The sequence below is a fragment of the Protobothrops mucrosquamatus genome, unplaced genomic scaffold (assembly GCF_001527695.2).
Source record: "Protobothrops mucrosquamatus isolate PMUCROS unplaced genomic scaffold, P.Mucros_1.0 scaffold3619, whole genome shotgun sequence".
Lineage (NCBI taxonomy): Eukaryota > Metazoa > Chordata > Lepidosauria > Squamata > Viperidae > Protobothrops > Protobothrops mucrosquamatus.
In genome coordinates this window covers 18211-36766 of record NW_015389582.1, presented here as the reverse complement: position 1 = coordinate 36766, position 18556 = coordinate 18211, and the positions used below count along the sequence as shown (strand labels likewise).

Sequence of the window (18556 nt, the reverse complement as noted above, 5' to 3'; positions counted from 1 at the left end):
AAGGAAGGAAGGAAGGAAGGAAGGAAGGAAGGAAGGAAGGAAGGAAGGAAGGAATTTGACTTAACCAAAGGAGGTGAGGTGAGGTGAGATGAGGTAGGTAGGTAGGTAGGTAGGTAGGAAGGAAGGAAGGAAGGAAGGAAGGAAGGAAGGAAGGAAGGAAGGAAGGAAGGAAGGAAGGATTCTAGTGCTACTACTCATTATATCTGAATAGAAAATTCCAGCTGAATACAAGATGACAGTGTTGCTGCCATCTAGGGATTATCCAGATATATCACCATGCAATTATATCTCTAGACCAGTGGTCCCCCACTTTTCTGGCTTGGTGGCCCGTTGGGAGGGGGGAGAGAGGGGATAGTTCCTTGTGAGTAGTAGGCACGTGCAAGTGTAAGTAGCCACTGCTCGTGCGAGGGGAGCTTTGCAGGCACACACATGCTCGCCTGCCATCTGCACAGCCCCGTTCCAAACAGGCTGCAGCCCGGTAGTGGGCTGTGGCATGGGACTTGGGGACATCTACTCTAGATCACTTGGGAAAAATTCTGTGGTCAAAGAAGGTTAATTGCATGATATGATTTTTAATCTGGAAACGCTGAAAAAGTTTCAGAATGACAGAGTTCTGAGAATAATTTGTGCTGATTGTACATTGAACTCTATTTAACCCAAAGGTGCTTTTTCAAGTGGTGACTAGACTTTGTTTTTCCTTGAAGTCATTTCACTTCTCATCCAAGGAGCTTCTTCAAAGAAAAACAAAGTGCCTCTTGTAAAAAGCACAACTTGTTCCATATGTTGTTCATCCATCTATTTTGATGAAGACCTTGACATCTTATGGATTATGGGCCATCAGCGGTGTGTCTGTAGATGGCTGATGAGATCGATGTTAGCACGGAATGTTCTGCCACATACTGAACAGAGAAATGTGGACACTATTGCTTCAGCATTTGCAGCTCTGGCAACAGGACTTATATACCACTTTACAGTGCTTCACAGCCCTCTCTAAGCGTTTTACAGAGTCAGCATATTGTCCCCAACAATCTGGGTCCTCATTTTACCAACCTTGGAAGGATGAAAGGTTAAGTCAACCTTGAGCCGGTTAAGATGGAAGGCATCGAACTCCTGGCAATGTGAACAGAGTTAGCCTGCAACACTGCAATCTAACCATGGTGCCACCATGGCACATATGACCCTTCTCAGTTAGCAATTGTTGCATTTTGCATCAACTGCATTTTACTCTGAGATGAGGTGCTGGCTACCAGCTTAGCTGGCTTCAAATAAACATTGGACCAATTCATGGAAGTCATGGGACTCCTTGCTGGCAAGGTGACTGCTTCTGAAGACCATTTTCTGGAACACTTGTGCACTTCCTTGAGCCATTGGTTGGCCATTGTGATGGAATGTGATGTACCTGGAGAAGCAGTGGAGGAGAGTCTTGGTAGCACAGAGATTTCCTAGGGAGAAAAGCCCATTCCAGAGAAAAGCCCAAATTAAGAGACTGTGCAGTCCAAGCTACATGTGGGGGGTGGGGAGAGGAGAGGTTCAGGGTTGCCTCAGCTTAGAATCTCTCAGGATACATCCATTAGGGTGGAGGATTATAGCTTTAGTTTGGCAAGATTCTGTCCATTAGGTATAAGCAAATAAAGGATTGTACTCAATTGGAATTCAATGCATCTTCCATGGGCTTGGACCTGAAAGTCACTGTGAGAACAGGCTGCTAGACTAAATGGGCTAGAAGTCTAATCTAGCAGGGCACCGCTTATGTTCTCATGGACGCATCTAGTAGTGAGCTAAATCAGATGTTACCATTTCAAAGATAATTTGCTCAAGCAATCTCTGTCCAGAAAGACTGCAATTAGCTCCTCAGCAATAGTAGTGAAAAGTAGTTCAAACCAAGGGCATGTGGAAATTAAAAATAAGGATGTGTAGGTTGACCCAGGTTTACTATATCTGCACATACGTCCTTTTTGATTAAGAGTATAAACATCAATCTTATGTCAGGTAAAGATGCGGTTTGGTTATGTAAGAGTTGCTCATATTTGCTATAGAAATAAATAACAAACATTCAAACTGTACAATAGTTAACCTCTGAAACTGTGAACTTCCATTGTGAAATTTGGAAAGGACATCAGATAAGGAGCTGCTATGCAGCTGAATGTCTTGATAGACTGTATCTCAGAAGCAAGGCTCTTGTTTTCTTTAAATGCGTCTTTCCTAGATCTGTATATCATTGTCCCATTTCTCGTCCTCTTTGATCCTTGTAACTCTTTTCTTTACAGTCAAACTTCTTTTCTTCAGGGTTTTCCGCATCATGGATGACAACAATAGCAGGACCCTTGATTTCAAAGAGTTCGTGAAAGGGCTCCATGATTATGCTGTGTTGATCGAGAAAGAGGAAGCCGAAAAGATTTTCAAAATATTTGATAAAGATGGGAATGGAACAATTGACTTTGATGAATTTCTCCTAACATTAAGAGTAAGTTTTAAGCAAGAACAACAAACATTATTGCATCAACATGCTATGTTATGTCCAAATCTATAATGGTATGGGGGAAAGACCTTAGGTCAGAGGTCCCCAACCTTTTGGGCCCCAGGGATCGGTTCTGTGGAGAAAGGAGAGTGCGTGGTTTTGTGTGCTGCCTGCATCCCATAGATGGGGCTTTGCTTGTTTGTGTGGACTGGTTGCTGGCATGCTGCGGCCCTATACTGGTCCACGGACCGGGGGCCGGGGACCCCTGCCTTAGGAGATCAGGTGAAGAGATGCTGAACAGGAGATGGTCAGATAAGAGGCAGCATAGCCTGCAGCTGGATAGTGGGCAGGGCAAAAAACTCAGAAGGGACTCTCCCTCGTTCTCCCTGTACAGGAGATAATAGAAAAACATATATATTTTCAGACTTGCAATTAGCTCATGGTTGCGTTTCCTGTCTCATCTATCTGATAAAGCTAACAAAATGAATGCATTTACTAGACAAACTTGTTTATTGGTATGGAGAAATAATTTGGGGAAATCCCTGATAGATGCTGCTGGCAATGCCCTAACTGGAGCATTTCAACGTCAGTGTTGAGCGCTGACACTCTTTCTGGGTACAGAAGTCTTAGTGTGTCACACTGGCTGAAGTCTACCAAGAAATGCTAATTACAGTGGAAATGAGCTCTCCATATTTGAGTCAAGGTCATGCAGAGTGAAGTTGGGGCACATCTGATCCAGGCATTTACCTCGTGCAATGCTCATTGATTGGAGATCAGCACTGTTGTGAACCCGTTTCCACCCACATTTCCTATCAGCTAAAAAAAGTTTCTTCTAAGAAAAGGAAGGACAAATATACACTCAGCGGAATTAACGTATATACAGCAGCTTAAAAGAAATCAATCAATGGAATAAAAAAGTATGGATAGGAAATAGTGCTTAAATAAGATTTTAATTCACTGGTTGATATGCCTCTCATATGGGTTGCAATAGTGTAGAGAAACTTAGATACCAGGCTTCTATCAGGTACCTGATTATATGAAGTTAGAGACAAGACATTTAGATCCCTTAACATCAAACAGTACACTGTGTGGCTTTCAATTCCATAAGCCACACTAGATTGAGGCACTGGATGAAATATTATATATTATTGCTTATAAGCTGTATTATCTTTTTTGAAATCCCAGTTTGCTGCCTAAGTTGTGTCTGTGAGATGGACAGCCATATAAATTAGTTTAAATTTATAAGTCCTGTTATAGCCCCTCTGCAATTCTGCACATGCTCTTCTTATATCTCCCCACATCTCTATCCATTCGGCTTTCCATCTTCTTTCAGCCCTCAGTCTTAAAGTGAATGGCACACAAATATTATTCAGAGGCCAGCAGTGCTTCCTCCCCAGCACCAACTCAAAATCACTGTTCTCAGAAGGGAAGTGAGCATGAGTAGCCAAATCCTAAGGAGCAGCCAGCGGATAGCTGTGGAGTATAAGCTAGATCAGGGGTAGTCAACCTTGGCTCTTTTATGACTCGTGGACTTCAACTCCCAGAATTCCTGAGCCAGCATGCTGGCTCAGGAATTCTGGGAGTTGAAGTCCTCGAGTCATAAAAGAACCAAGGTTGACTACCCCTGAGCTAGATGCTCTTTTCAAAAACAAATGAAATGATAGCAAACGTCTGGAGAAAGTTTGATAGCCAAATGCATCGGAGTATGCAATACAACACTAGCTCACAGGTGATCAGTGACCGGTGTATAGCTTCATTTGATGTATTTCCTCCACTTTGGCTTACAAATAATATGGTGCATACCATAGTAAACAACTGGAGTTATCCAGCTGCCCCAAAGCATCATTTTGGAAAGTATGAAATTAGCCCAGAAATGAATAATGATCTACACATAGGTTCCTCTGCTTTAATTTAATTACGTCATATTTTTCTAAATTGCATCTACTGTTCTGCACTGATCCTTTCTTTCTTTCTTTCTTTCTTTCTTTCTTTCTTTCTTTCTTTCTTTCTTTCTTTCTTTCTTTCTAGAATCGATGTTCACATCTTTTGTTTAATGTTCTGAAAATAGTAGAGGAAGCACAATCCTCCAAACCCACTTTTGACATTATGAAACAGAAAGTACTGTAATAGGATAAGGCTGGGAAGAAAGTGGCCTTAAAATGATATTGCTTTGTGCTTTTTCTTAGCCTCCTATGTCCAATGCAAGGAAAGAAGTCATCATGCAAGCTTTTCGAAAGCTAGATAAGACAGGGGACGGAGTCATCACTATTGAAGATCTGCAAGGAGTCTACAATGTAAAACATCATCCCAAGTACCAAAATGGAGAATGGAGTGAAGATCAAGTTTTTAGGACTTTCCTGGACAACTTTGATTCACCTTATGATAAAGATGGACAGGTAAGTGAGAAGGAGATTAAAAGCAAACCAAAGCTAAGTCAATCATGTCAGACATGCCACAGGCTCTGTTGTTTTTTTGGAGGGACTTACTGAAATTATCAACAGAGATCTTCTTCTTTGTCCCCCTCTTGGGCAGCCACTGGACATAGAAAGGAGGCACTGTGCACTCTATATTGATACTCTCTTTCCATTCCCCAAAGCCCTAGAATGCAACTTACTCCTATAGGAAAATGGAATATATATTAGATTTCACTGAGATTATGCAAATTGTGTTTCTGTATCTCTAACAATGCTTAATTTTGTTCTAGAAATGTGAAATTAAATCCAAACTCTGTGGTTTTAATAGGAAAAATGTGAGGGCGAGGGTTGGGAGGGCTCGTATATTATGCGGTCAGATCTAATGTGGCAGATTTCTGTGGAACTTGCACTCCAGTAACACATGTTTCACTTGTTTCTTTCAATGGGATTGTTCCTCATGCTTCTTGTGCAGTTTGTACATTGGCAATCCTAGGCAGGTTTTAAGATCAAGGTCCGATGAGATTTCCAGATCCAGACAGACAGGCAGGTACTAGCCAATCAACCAGACATTGTAGTAGTAAAGGACCAGAAGAATATGGTGGTAATAGATGTAGCATGCCAAACAATAGCAACATCAGGAAGGAGTTTGAGGAACTGGAGAAGTATCAGGGTCTGAAGGAGAAATTGGAGAGGATATGGAAAATAAAGGCTCCCAATGGCGGTGGGAGCATTTGGGGTTGTTACTCCTAAACTGGGAAATTGGCTCCAACAGACCCCAGGAACAACTTTGGATCTCTCTGTCCAGAAAAGTGCAGTGCTAAGAGCAGCTAAGATACTGTGCAGAACTCTCAAACTCCCAGGTTTCTGACAGAGGCCCTGACATTGAGGAAGACACGTACCACTCACAGGAGTGAAAAGTAAATATATATGAATGAAAATCTCCCCGTAGAACAGAATGTATAATTTAATTCTTGCACATAATAGTTTACACACTTATTTAAATAAAGACTTTATTTTTATTTTTCAAACCTTTCTGTTGTAGGTCACAACAGAGGAATTCATGAACTATTATGCTGGTGTCAGTGCTTCAATAGATACCGATGTCTATTTCATTGTGATGATGAAAAATGCTTGGAAAATCTGAGATCCTAAAATGACTCTGTTATTCTTGTGCTTTTGTTCTAAATATCAACTTCATCCAATATATAGGACAGTGGTTATACTATATGGAATGACATTGGCAGCTTTTACCAAAAGAAATTAAAATATTTTATTGTTACTGCGATCATTGTGTCCCTTGTTTTAGCTCTACCAATGTCAGGGAAGAATTGATTTTTCAGCAAGCAAGATTTCTTAGTGCAAATACTGTAACATGGTAAATAGTTTAGTAACATTCCCAAGAACAAGTGGTGGTGGGATCAGAGTTGTTTTAAACCTTTCTCCAGCTACAAGCCTAGCATTGAAAAGGCTACTTAAGCCATCTTGCTCTTCTGGTTGTTGTTGTTAGTTGCAAAGTAGTGTCCGACCCATCGTGACCCCATGGACAACGTTCTTCCAGGCATCAAAACATCTCCACCAGAGGACCTCCCAACCTGAACTTGAATGTATCTCATGAAATACTTAGATAATTGTCATGTTAGGAAGTTATTTATAACATTCAGTTAGAATCTTTGTTTCTCTATCAGAAGACTACTAGCCTACGTGCTCCAACCATGTTTATCTTATTTTCTGTTCCTCCCCAAAAGATTTTGGTAGAAGTTGAGGGAACAACATGTAAGAGGTGTTGTGGGAAGAAAGGAGGATTTGTTTATTTGTTGGAAGAAGTTCAGGAAACACAGAACCAGGAATTGTGAATTGTGTCTACATAGTGGCCTCATTACTGTGCCATATTTTTGAACATCGCTGAACAATTTTTTGCTAGTCCTTCCAATCCATTTAAATCTCAAAAAATTCTTTGCATGGCATAATGCACTGCATAGCCCCGAGGGGGATACTGTAGTTAAATCAGTTCAACACTGCCCCTTTTGCAAAGACAAATGAGTATCATTGGATACAATCCACTATTCATTTGCAAGTTGTTATAAGTAAGTGAATACACAATGCAATGGAAATATATCTCTCTGTGAGAGCTTAAGTCAGACATGTCAAACTCGCGACATCACATGACGTCGTGCAACGTATCGGGACTGTTTTGCCATTGCCGGCAATGGCGAAAAAGCTCCGATATGTTGTGCGACGTCACATGACGTCACGAGTTTGACATGTCTGATCTAAAGCAGAGGTGTCAAACTCGTAACGTCACGTGAAGTGTTGAACCGTATCGTGACTTTTTTTCCATTGCCGGCAGTGGGGCGGGCCAGCAGTTTGACACCCCTGATCTAAAGTGTAATGGTTCATGAGTTCAATTCTCAGTAGAGGGTTATAGAGCTGGTCCTTGACTTAGGATCACAATTGGGACCAGAATTTCCATGGCTAAGCAAGGCAGCTATCAAGTGAGTCATGCCCAATTTTAGGACCTCGTCACCATGGTTATTAAGTGAATTGCTGCAGTTGTTAAGTGAACCATGCAGTTGCTACTCAATTTGGCTTCCCCCAGTGACTTTGCTTGTTGAAAGCCGGCTGGTAAGATCACAAATGGTGCTGACATGATCTCAGGCAGTGCAACCATTGTAAATACACGCTAGCTGTCAAGTGCCCAAATTTTGATCAAGTGACCATGGGGATGCTGCAATGGTCATAAGTGTGAGGACCAGTCATAAGTCATTTTTTTCAATATCATTGTAACTTCATATGGTCACTGAACAAATGGTTGCAAGCTGAGGATTACCTGTGCACAAAAGATGGCTAAGGGAATCCACACTCTACAACATTTTTTTTCTTTATTCGAAGTTTTGTAACTAGTTAGGACAAGATGGATAGATTTTAATTATTGTTTACACCCTAGTCCAGTGATGGCGAACCTTTTAGAGACCGAGTGTCCAAACTGCAACCCAAAACCCACATGCATCGTCGGGTGCCGGGTGGGTGTGGCCCATTGGCTGGGTGTGGCCAATTGGGTGGATGTGGCCCATTGGGTGGGCGTGGCTGTGGTGGTAACGGCAGACTGGGTGGGACTAAAAAGTTCAATCAATCAATTCCAACTTTGCAAGATCTTTTTTTCCCCCGCGAGAAGTTGAAATTGACTGATTGATTGAACCTTTTTTTTTTTTTTTGCACACGGCGGTGGAGGCCTAAAGCGAAAAGGTTTTATAAAACCCAACTGAAGGCCTAGGACTGGGGCGACGGCGCGCGTGCCCACAGAGAGGGCTCTGAGTACCGCCTCTGGCACCCGTGCCATAGGTTCGCCACCACTGCCCTAGTCCACAATACTGTTGGCAATAAATATTTGGCTACAATGATTTTTGTGTAGGCAAGGCAGATGGAGGAAAGCGGTAGATGATATTCATAAATAATGCTCATGGATTAAAATTAAATCTATTCACTAATATTAACTGTTTCTTAATGACTTTATTTAATTGCCACTTCAGCATCCAATTCAAAGACATTTATTTTATTTATACAGACATCATAACCATAATTCCATCAAAATAAAAATTAACCATATGAAACCTTATAAAAATGAAACATAGCAGCAAATAACGTGATAAATGCATGGCAAGATTACACATCTATTGACAGAATATAGAACATATAAGGATAACAATAATTTTTAAATTGTTTTAGCATCCCTTGAATATTTCTTGGAGAAAGCTAAATTAAAAGCAGCAGTGATTTATAGTGGAATTCAAGTTTTAACTGATATTATGGCAATACCCAATGAACTGATCACTATAGCTAGAAATATACTGTAGACAATACTGGTGGACTAATTTTTATGAAATTATTATTACGGGTAAAATAAAGTATTACTTCACATAACATATAGTTTATATTATTCATAGCCACAAGGCACTGTGTGGACCAAGACATGAAGTTGCCCTAGGAGGAAAGTTCTCAGATTAAGACAGAAGAAATCTACCAATCTTAATAACAATACAGAACTTCTTGGAAAATATTAGGGAGCAGCAAAGAGGATGGGCTACATTATTGTCCTTTTTCTGAATGTTAAGAGCTTCTTGTTAGTTACCCTGGAAAACAAGATGCTAAATTGCTGGGCTTTGCTTCAATTCAGCAGGATTTATTTTTCATTAAACAGGAATCAGATGACAAACCAAAAGTTCAAGTGCTCCAGCATTGCAGGCTACTACTGAGTCATAATAAGGAAGATGTGGAAATTCTCCAATATCTGCACCATCATAATTCCTATCCAGTCATTCAGACCTGGGTTCTTGGACCCAAATAAATATTGCAGTAGATAGAAAATTAATTCCTGAGGATTTTATTCTGAATCTTAAGTGACTTCACAAAATAATGTCTGTGGAGATTTTCAGTCATCCAGGCCATGGTTGTCCCAAAGGTGTTTTTTCAAAAGGGAACTGGACTTTCTTATTTTTGCTTGAAGATGTTTCACTTCTCATCCAAGAAGCTTCTTCAGTTCTGTTCTGAAGAAGCTTCCTAGATGAGAAATGAAACATCTTCAAGCAAAAACAAAGAAAGTCCAGTTACCTTTTGAAAAAACACCGTAGGGTTCACAAAATAATGCTAAAATTGTGATACGTGATATTTAGCATTTCTCTGGATTTCATGTCATAGAGATAAATTTATACAAAATTTGCATAATAATATGCAAGTAGTCCTCATTTGGCAACTACATTTGGACTGGCAATTCAGTCATTAAGCGAAGAGGTCGCTAAATAAACCTGTGACTGTGCTTTTGATCTTAGTTCTGCTTTCCTTTCTTTACAGACCCGTGAAAGTCATAAGTGTGAGGATTGGTTATAAAGTTACAGTTTTGTCACTGTCATAACTGCAAATAGTCACTAAATGAGGCAGCCGATAAACAAAAACCACCTGTATGTTTCAATGAACATATTTTGGCTTTAAACCAGAGTTTTTATTTTCTCAATGTCATGGAAGCCTCCTAAACAGCATTAAACTTAGAAAATTCCCAAAGGTGCAGGAATAGAAACTGTTGACTTCCAAACACTTCTGGTTGGTCCTTAAATGCTCTGAAGCAATTTTGAGTGAGGGGATAAATACACCTGCAATGGAAAGCCAAGTAGGAAGAAAACTTCTGCTTTTTTTGACTGCAAGAGAATTTCATTTTAAAGGAAAACTTTATACAGTGTTTTTTTTTAAATCTGCAAATCGATGCTGAAAATCAGCATTGGAAGAAGGAAAAGTAATGTAACAGATGTTACAGCCCTATGTAACACCTAGAAATGCCTCTTGGTAACGGTATGCTTGTATGTATTAATTTCATAATTTTCCCTTATTTTCAAAAAAACTTGCCATTGTGACATAGGTTTCTTCTTTATTTAATACCCTGATTTCCCCATTGGAATAAGTGTGGTCACAAGACCGTGTCTTTAATTCAGGGAAAATGTGATCCATTGAGACACTGGAATATTTACACAGATCATTGTTGTTCCAGCCATGTTGGTCAACAATTCTACCCCCATTGTATAGATTGATGCTGCGGACTGAACCATCAGCAGAGGTGTTCTCACTTCCACTGTACAGCTTGTTCTTCGTCTCCGTGGACAACATTCCTTCATATGCCAGAGGTAGCTTCAACCATTCATGATGAATATGGTTCAAGTTGCCTTTTTGTTCCACCAAATTCTCAACTTCTGCCTCCAGGTTGTATGTTGGTGGGTGAAGGTGGGCAACTTCTGATTTAGCCTGAATGCTGTCCACCTTATGGATGTGAGCATATCCCAAACTCTCAGGATTAAAGAAACTGGTGTCTGAGTTCTATATAGATAAGAAGATATTTATCAGGGAATTAGTTCAATACATTTCCAAAGTTGTAAAGACAAGACATGAATTTGTTAAAAAAAAATGTACAGGTAGCCCCCCTACCTGTATTTCATTTTATGTTGAAGGCCTGCAAGGCTACTTTTTCCTGAAGTAAAAGTACTAACCTTTCTTAGTTTGTTGCAGAATTTATCCAGAGTTTTTTGATGGTTAGGGATGGTGGGCCAAACAATTGCTTTGATCCTGAAGACGATAAAAGTTGTGTTTTTTAGGAACAATCTTTCAACAACCTTTGTCAACGAGTCTTATATGAATTAGAATTGTAAGTTTTTTAAAAAAAAAAAATTACCTGTTTTTCCAGAATGTTGGGACCAGAAGAATTACAACCAAAAGTACAAAGAAAGTTGCAATGGACACTGTTATCAGGACAACTTTGTCTGAGGAAAGAAATCTTAGTTTTAAAAATAGATATAGTACTAGATTCTTCACTGGGAATCAAAGCATGACATTTACATTATATGAGACACCCATTAACTAACCTCCAGAAATTGTTTCCTGCCTCAACAGAGCTCTGATCCTGGGTATCTTCTATTCTGTACCGTTAGCCTAGCTTCTGACCATCTAGCTCAGTGGTTCTCAACCTGTGGGTCGGGACCCCATTTGGGGTCGATCGACCATTTCACGGGGGTCGCCAAGCAAGGCTGTCCGCCATTTTTTTGTCCGCCATTTTTTTTGTCCGCCATTTTTTTCCCCTTTTCCGGCGGGTGTCTTACCTCCCTTGGGCTGTGCCAGCTGGTGGTTGGCCTGCTCCGTCTCTGCCGCTTGCCAGCTACGCCTCGGCCAGCGCAGGGGGCGGAACCACGCATGCGCGGCACTCCCGGGCAGGGAAAGTCCTCGATTTATGACCGTTTGGGTAGTCCTCGACTTACGACCGGTTTAGTCCTCGACTTATGACCGGTTTACTCCTCGACTTACGACCGGTTTAGTCCTCGACTTACGACCGGTTGGGGTCGCGGCATTAAAAAGGTTGAGAACCACTGATCTAGCTTATGATATATGGTCACACCAGATGTTTACCACATCAGTTATGACTCCAGGTCTCATCTTAACAATACAAAGCCGTATGTTTGTCCACCATTTACCATTGCCCACTCATAATCAAACAAATCCTACAAAAAAAGGTTGGAACTATATTCTTTAGAAAGAAAAAAAATCTGCAGAGATAATTCTTCCAGTCTTCTAAATTCTTAAAAGACATTGTATAAAAGAGGAACAAAGTTTTGTTCTTCAGTATTATAGAAGAAAAGACAAGGTTTAATGGGACTAAGCAACCAGACAGTAAATTTTAATTAAACATTGTTTGAAAATTCTTGCCTGAGTAATTCAGCAATGGAATGAATTAAGTTGGTGATTTTGCCTCCACCAAAGTTCTGGCAGCAGAAGCTGATGATGTCCAAGCTCCAATCATTCTGATTATCAGGGACTCTTGGACCTCATGGGCTCATGAAGTTCTTATGGTTCTGTGGGTGAGACCTCTGGTCTCTGATTCTTGTTTGCTTTTCTTCCAATTCACCTAGAACAGAGGTAGGCAACCTTGGCTCTTTTATGACTTGTGGACTTCAACTCCCAGAATTCCTGAGCCAGCCATGCTGGCTCAGGAATTCTGGGAGTTGAAGTCCACAAGTCATAAAAGAGCCAAGGTTGCCTACCCCTGACCTAGAACTAAGTGTCCTGCTTCTGACCAGCCTCATCTGCTTCTCTATGGGTACTGAAAAAAATATCCTAAATTTTCAACATAGTACAATTACTCTATTACAGTACACATTCTTCCAGGCACTATACTTTTAAAAAACAGCTATAGGGCAGAGGAATCTGGAAATAAGGCATGACAGTTTTCCTGCCAAAAATTCTTTCCCACAGCTATTTGCATCTTTCAAAACTACATGATGAAAGGAATATTCATAATTTAACATCATATCTGATAGGGTCTGGAGTTTGGTCATGGTATACCAGCTATTATTGTCAATTATTAACTGGTATTGGTAGTAGTTATAACAATGGCATGTTGCATTCAGAAAACTTTGTTGATGTATAAAGTTTTTGACCCTAATCCAAGTACAGGTAGTCTTCAACTCACGACCAAAATTTATATTGCTAAGTCAGAAATGTGTGCATTTTGCCCTATTTTATGACTTTTCTTGCCACGTTTGTTAAGTGAATCACTGCAGTTGTAAAATTAGTAGCACAGTTGTTAGGTGAATCTGGTTTCCCCATTGACTTTGCTTGTCAGAAGGTTGCAAAAGGGGATCATACGATCCTGAGACTCTGCAACCGTCATAAATGTGAGTCAGTTTTTAAGCATCCAAATGTAAATCACATGACCATGGGGATGCTGCAATGGTCATAAGTGTGAACAATGGTCATAAGTCACTTTTTTCAGTGCCGTCGTAATTTTGAACAGTCACTAAGTGAACAGTTGTGAGTTGAGGACTACCTGCATTGTTTTTCTTCCATTCAATTGCATCTGATTCTCAGAGAATGCCTGGACAAGTTCCTGGTGAGGACCACTTATGCCAGTGGTGGCAAACCTATGGCACACTTGCCAGAGGGGGAACTCAGAGCTCTCTCTGTGGGCACGTGTGCCTTGCTCTTTGGCTAAGTTTTCGCAGAAAAAATCCATTTCTCAAGCCCTAACCTAGCCAAAACAAGCCTCCCGAGTGAGCACACCTCGCTCTTCTTAAGAGCAATCCTGTGAAAACAAGGTCCAAAGTTACCCAGTGAGTTGCATGAACAAACAGGAACCTGAGATGGACCTTCCTTGTCAAGGTTCAACGGGTTTACCACCGCACCTGGTTTTAAACATTTCCAATGTTCTTGATTTCCAATAAGAATAAAATAAAAATCTGGACTCACTTATTCCACTGGATGGTTTGTCTGAGGTACTGAGATGTTGGGAACGTCTGGCTGAAGTTTTGAAATATTGAGATGAGCTCCATTCACTCCAGTGGCCTTTGAAATAATGTCCGTTGGGCCTTGATCGAACCTTCATCTCATACGTTACTTCTGACTCAAATTCCTTCCCCAGAAGTTTTAATATAAGCAAATTAAATTCTTTGGTCTAAAACAGGAATAAATTTGAGAATTAAAGTTAAACAAAGATATTCGAAGATCCACGTCAGTACGTTCATCTATTTCTACATAGTGAAATCCTTTTTACCTCAAAGTGTTCTTCAAATTCTGATGAGAATATGACAACATCCTACATTGGCATCCGAAACAGAGCAGATTATTTTGTATCAAGAAAATATGCCAAATTGTTCACGGAAAATGATCTGATTGGTACACAATCAGAATGTTTGGCTGCATTCATTTGCCACAAATGAAGAAGCTTGGAAATGACTTCTTTATTCCATTGTTTATAGTCTATTCTCCAGCAAAATGTTGCAGCCCTGACAGACCCATGTCCCCATTTAAAAGATGTTCCTGTCTCTGGCTAATTTGGACAGAGATGGGAAGAATATCTAACTGAAATTCTGAAGAGCCAATAAAAGTGTGTGTGTGTGTGTGTGTATGTATATGTGTACTGTATATGTATATGTATGTGTGTGTGTGTGTCCCAGGGTCATACAATTACCCTTTTCAACCTTCTAACAAACAGAGACAACGGGGAAGCCAAATTCACGTAACAACCTTATTACTAACAACTGCAGTGATTCATTTAACAACCATGGCAATAAAAGTCATAAAATGGGGCAAAACTCACTTAACAACAGAAATGTTGGGCTCGATTGTGGTCATAAGTAGAGGTCTACCTGTATAAATGTCTGTAATACACATCTGGGACTGGATTATACAAGATGTTCACACTCTATAATCATAATATGCAAACTTTTGAATTAAAAGCAGATGGGAACCTATTAGCGGAAATAGTCTGGATCTGTATTACTCTAACACCATATCCTGCTAGAGGCAGAATTTAAGCTAAACAGATGCTGAATCAGAAAGTCTGGGTCAAATCAAACGCATTGCCTGAACAATGTTGGTAAGCTGAATTACAAATCTGCTTTGTTGTAATCAAGCTTGGTTTGCATTACAGACTAACAGAAACATTTCTGAGGGGAAAACATTTGATCAGAAAACAGAATGTTTCTTGTTAAGCTCTGCATGTTCCCAGCCATTATTATTTTCCCAGCCATAATTATTTTCATCATGATCTACTAGGGGTGAAATTGGATTTGGCTGCAAGGGGAATTTCTAATGTTAACAAGGAATAATATCTTTGAAGATTGATATTAGCAAGTGGTAACATTGACATATTGATTTCCATTGGCTTTTGAAAATAAAAGTCTAGCATACACTCCACATTAAAAGTTAAAAACTATTGGCTTTTTATTCACTCTAAACTTTATTCACTCTAAACTTTATAAATTTAGGTACAGGCTAAAAAAAAATTAACACAGCCTCCCACAACATACACGACATCATACGCCAAACAGCCCTTGTTTGCAGGCATACAACTGAAAGCAAGTAGAAAATGCAAAACTACTCATTCTTACTCACAGTCCAGTTAGTATTTTCTTGACGGTAGGCTAACTGATGTATTAATTTGTCTTCAAGGAATGTGTTTGCTATATGTGGTGTTGAGAATTGAACAAGATATTCATTTGCTTTTTCCTGGTAGGTGATATTTAGACCAAAAGGTGCTTCAGGTTTAACTGCAAAGGACAAGGTAAAGAGAAAGATAAACAAAACACACATACAAACACACACAAAATCACATGCCACCTCCGCAATTCTTAAATTTCTGCTGTTTAAACAAATTGTGAAACCAAATTCAAATGAGTCCATGCAGTACCCGTAGTCCTTGATTAAAAACTGTTCGTTTAGTGACTATCTGAAGTCATAACACTGAAAAAAGTGACTTCTGACTGGTCCACACACTAATGACTGTCACAGCGTCCTCATAGTCATGTGATCAAAATTCAGGCACTTGGCAACTGGCAGGTATTTGCGCTGTCCCAGGGTCCTGTGATTGTCATTTGCTGCCTTTCCGCAAAGTCAATGCGGAAAGCCAGATTCGCTTAAAGACCGCATGAGTCACCTAACGACTGCAGTAATTCGCTTAACAACCGTGGCAAAAGAGGTTGCAAATTCAAGCATGACTCATTCAAGCATGACTTGTAGAAATAATTTATTTTAATAATTGTTCATTTGAGTTGGATGCTGAGCCTAGAGGTGACGACGTTTGAGTAAAGGAGGAGAGGTCAAAATATTAACTACCCCTGCCCAAATAAATCATCCACATTTATGTACAGGTAGTTCTTGATTTACAACCACAATTGGGACCAGAATTTCCGTTGCTAAGCAATGTAGTTGTTAAATGAATAGAATAGAGCTGGAAGGGACCTTGGAGGTCATCTAGTCTAACCCCCCTGCTCAGGCAGGAAACCCTATACCATTTCAGACAAATGGCTGTCCAGTCTCTTCTTAAAAACTTCCAGTGTTGGAGCATCCACAGCTTCTGGAGGCAGGTGGTTCCACTGGTTAATTGTTCTCACTGTCAGGAAATTTCTCCTTAATTCTAGGTGAAATTTAACAACTGCATTGCTTAGCAATGGAAATTCTGGTCCCAATTGTGGTTGCTTTGAACTATGTACAATCTTCCATTTGTGCAAACATAATTTGGATCAACACCATAACATTCTCCTGGTAGGAGAATTCCCATCTTTTTCTTCCAAATTTGGAAATGGAAGAACATAATTGGCCATGAGTTTTTGGACTCTGTCTTGATATAACTAAACTCCATGTAACTCCAGGTCTATGACAATTCGCCATGGACAATTCAACAGGGCCTTGGCAAGCTGTCCCGTGGCTAGTTGGCTGTGATGAGTTGGCCATGGCAAGTTGGCTGCAGCAAGTTGTCTGTGGCAAGTTGTCCCATTCCCCGACACTCCTATTTTGAACAGATTCAAAAATGAACTCAAATGGACTATACATTTGCTTACCGATATGAACAGCTTTCAATTCCTGGCAATTTTTGCAAGGATTGATCGATGTTATTGTCAAGCAAACTTTCAAAAAACCGATAAGATCGATGCTGTATATAGAACAATTGCTGACAAGGGGATTTTTCATGAAGCAGGACCGGGGTTGAGTCCCATACCTGTGACAAAATATGGTGTACCAATGACATTTTGGAAAACTGAAAACATACAAGAATTGAAAAGCAGGATAACATAGATCTTCAGAGAGCTAGTGAATTCATTAGAATTAGTTTGAAAACTGCTATAGAGTGTCATGGTTAGGAAACTATATACAATAGCTATCCTACACTTTTCCTGATTCACTGTATTCCAAACTAGCTGGACATTAAGTTCTCTTGATAGAAAAAGATTCTTTTAATGCCTTCTAATTGCCCCAATTGTCTTGTGACCAAATATTATATCTGTTGAATCAATCCTCACTTTCTACATTTCAGTATTGTCAGGTGTTTTACAAATGAAGTTATGTTATATATCTGTAGTTAAAAGAGAAATGCTTTGAATTATGTTGTTCACATATGCCAACTCCCCAAATGAACAATAAGCATATTCTTGGGCTAGATTTATTAGCATTACTAGCCTTTTCTGATTTATTTTTAATGTTTCTCCATTTTTATGGCAAAGTCCATCTTCCTTTATCAAAACTTTATACTCCTGGAGAGCCAGGAAATATTGTACACTTAATCAGATAATTAAGGTAAAAGTAAAGGCCAACTTAATAATCAGCCCCATTTGGCTACATAAAACTTTCCTGTATTTTCTCAGTAATGTTAACATCTTTTGCTAAAGTATCTCAAAGTCTACCCCTTTTGTTTCTCAAAATGATCAAGATCACGAGGCTAAGAAGGTTATAGATATAGTATGATCTGAGGATTATGGTCCAAGATAGGATTTCTTCATCTGCAAGCTAAGGCCACTTGGAAATCTGTAGATAGATTTCAGGAGGTCCATGAAGTTGGATGTAAAAAAGATTACAACTTTATTTTCACCAACCTCTAACTGAAATTAAGCTTTTCATTCAGTAATGAATGCAGGCAACAGGTTAATTTATGAACTCTAGATTCCAAAAACATTCAAGAAAATTATTTATATATTGCAAAATCCAAACCAGAATACATTTGGTTCTGTGCATTGCTTCCCCCAAACACATATAATTGATCATAGTTGAGACAGCTTGCATTTCAAAAGTGCTTTTGCATTTAAAAATGCATTCAAGGCATTAAACCTATAATTCTAGAGCTCTAGAATTCATTGTTTGATCACAGTGAAGTCTTTTTTTAATCTATGTATTTTCTTTTATGCATTTAAATACATTTTTCTGAGAAGTAATCTATAGGTTTCACTAGACTCTAAAGACAGGTTAAGTTAATATTAATTAAGCACTAACCCACAGGCCAAATAAGTAACCTCCAACCAATTTCTGAAGCTCCAGGACCACCCCCCAAGGTCACACCCCCCAAATTCTGCAGCCATTTTTTTCATTGTATCAATCTTCTAGCACCCAAGTAATGATGTTTGAATGCATTAGAAAAGTTCTTACACAGAGAAACTGGCATTTGCCTCATTCAGGTTCACCTCTGTCCCAGAAGCATCACAAATTAAGAAATTGCTTTGGAGTGCTGGCATTTGAGTGAAACACTTAAAGTTGTTGTCTTGCTCATCATCTACACAAGTACCTAAGGGGAAAGAACCACAAAATCAATTCCTCAAATTTCAGACTGGCAAATTTAAAGCACTTCATAAGGAGTCTTATCAAACAAAGTAGATTACTTAGTTTCATTCCT

At 39.5% G+C, this 18556-nt stretch overlaps 2 protein-coding genes across 2 annotated transcripts in view; one reads left to right on the top strand and one right to left on the bottom strand.

The window, feature by feature from the left end:
• CAPSL (calcyphosine like) overlaps window positions 1-6140 on the top strand; it is a 9908-nt gene extending 3768 nt beyond the window's left edge. The window contains exons 3-5 of the mRNA XM_015827333.1: window positions 2287-2464; window positions 4645-4854; window positions 5915-6140. Coding sequence (XP_015682819.1) covers window positions 2287-2464; window positions 4645-4854; window positions 5915-6016 — 490 coding nt within the window. The 3' untranslated portion in view covers window positions 6017-6140. The remainder of the gene's footprint in view (window positions 1-2286; window positions 2465-4644; window positions 4855-5914) is intronic.
• A 3994-nt stretch (window positions 6141-10134) lies between these two features.
• IL7R (interleukin 7 receptor) lies at window positions 10135-16885 on the bottom strand. The gene is made up of 6 exons (XM_029286425.1): window positions 16737-16885; window positions 15292-15446; window positions 13675-13849; window positions 11081-11162; window positions 10899-10974; window positions 10135-10728 (listed from the first exon to the last, which is right to left on the bottom strand). The coding sequence occupies exons 1-6, from the start codon at window positions 16864-16866 to the stop codon at window positions 10231-10233; spliced, it is 1116 nt and encodes a 371-aa protein (XP_029142258.1). The 5' UTR covers window positions 16867-16885; the 3' UTR covers window positions 10135-10230.
• Between the last annotated feature and the right edge of the window lie 1671 nt (window positions 16886-18556).

Bases quoted from the DNA above. Each gene is read 5' to 3' on its own strand.
- IL7R (XM_029286425.1), bottom strand. From the start codon at position 16,866: ATGAAAAATCCCCTTGTCAGCAATTGTTCTATATACAGCATCGATCTT. The intron at 11,163-13,674 runs GTACCTCAGACA...CCTCAGACAAAG, and splicing joins CAGACGTTCCCAACATCTCA to TTGTCCTGATAACAGTGTCC. The intron at 10,729-10,898 runs GTTAGTACTTTT...TTATCTATATAG, and splicing joins TCTGCAACAAACTAAGAAAG to AACTCAGACACCAGTTTCTT.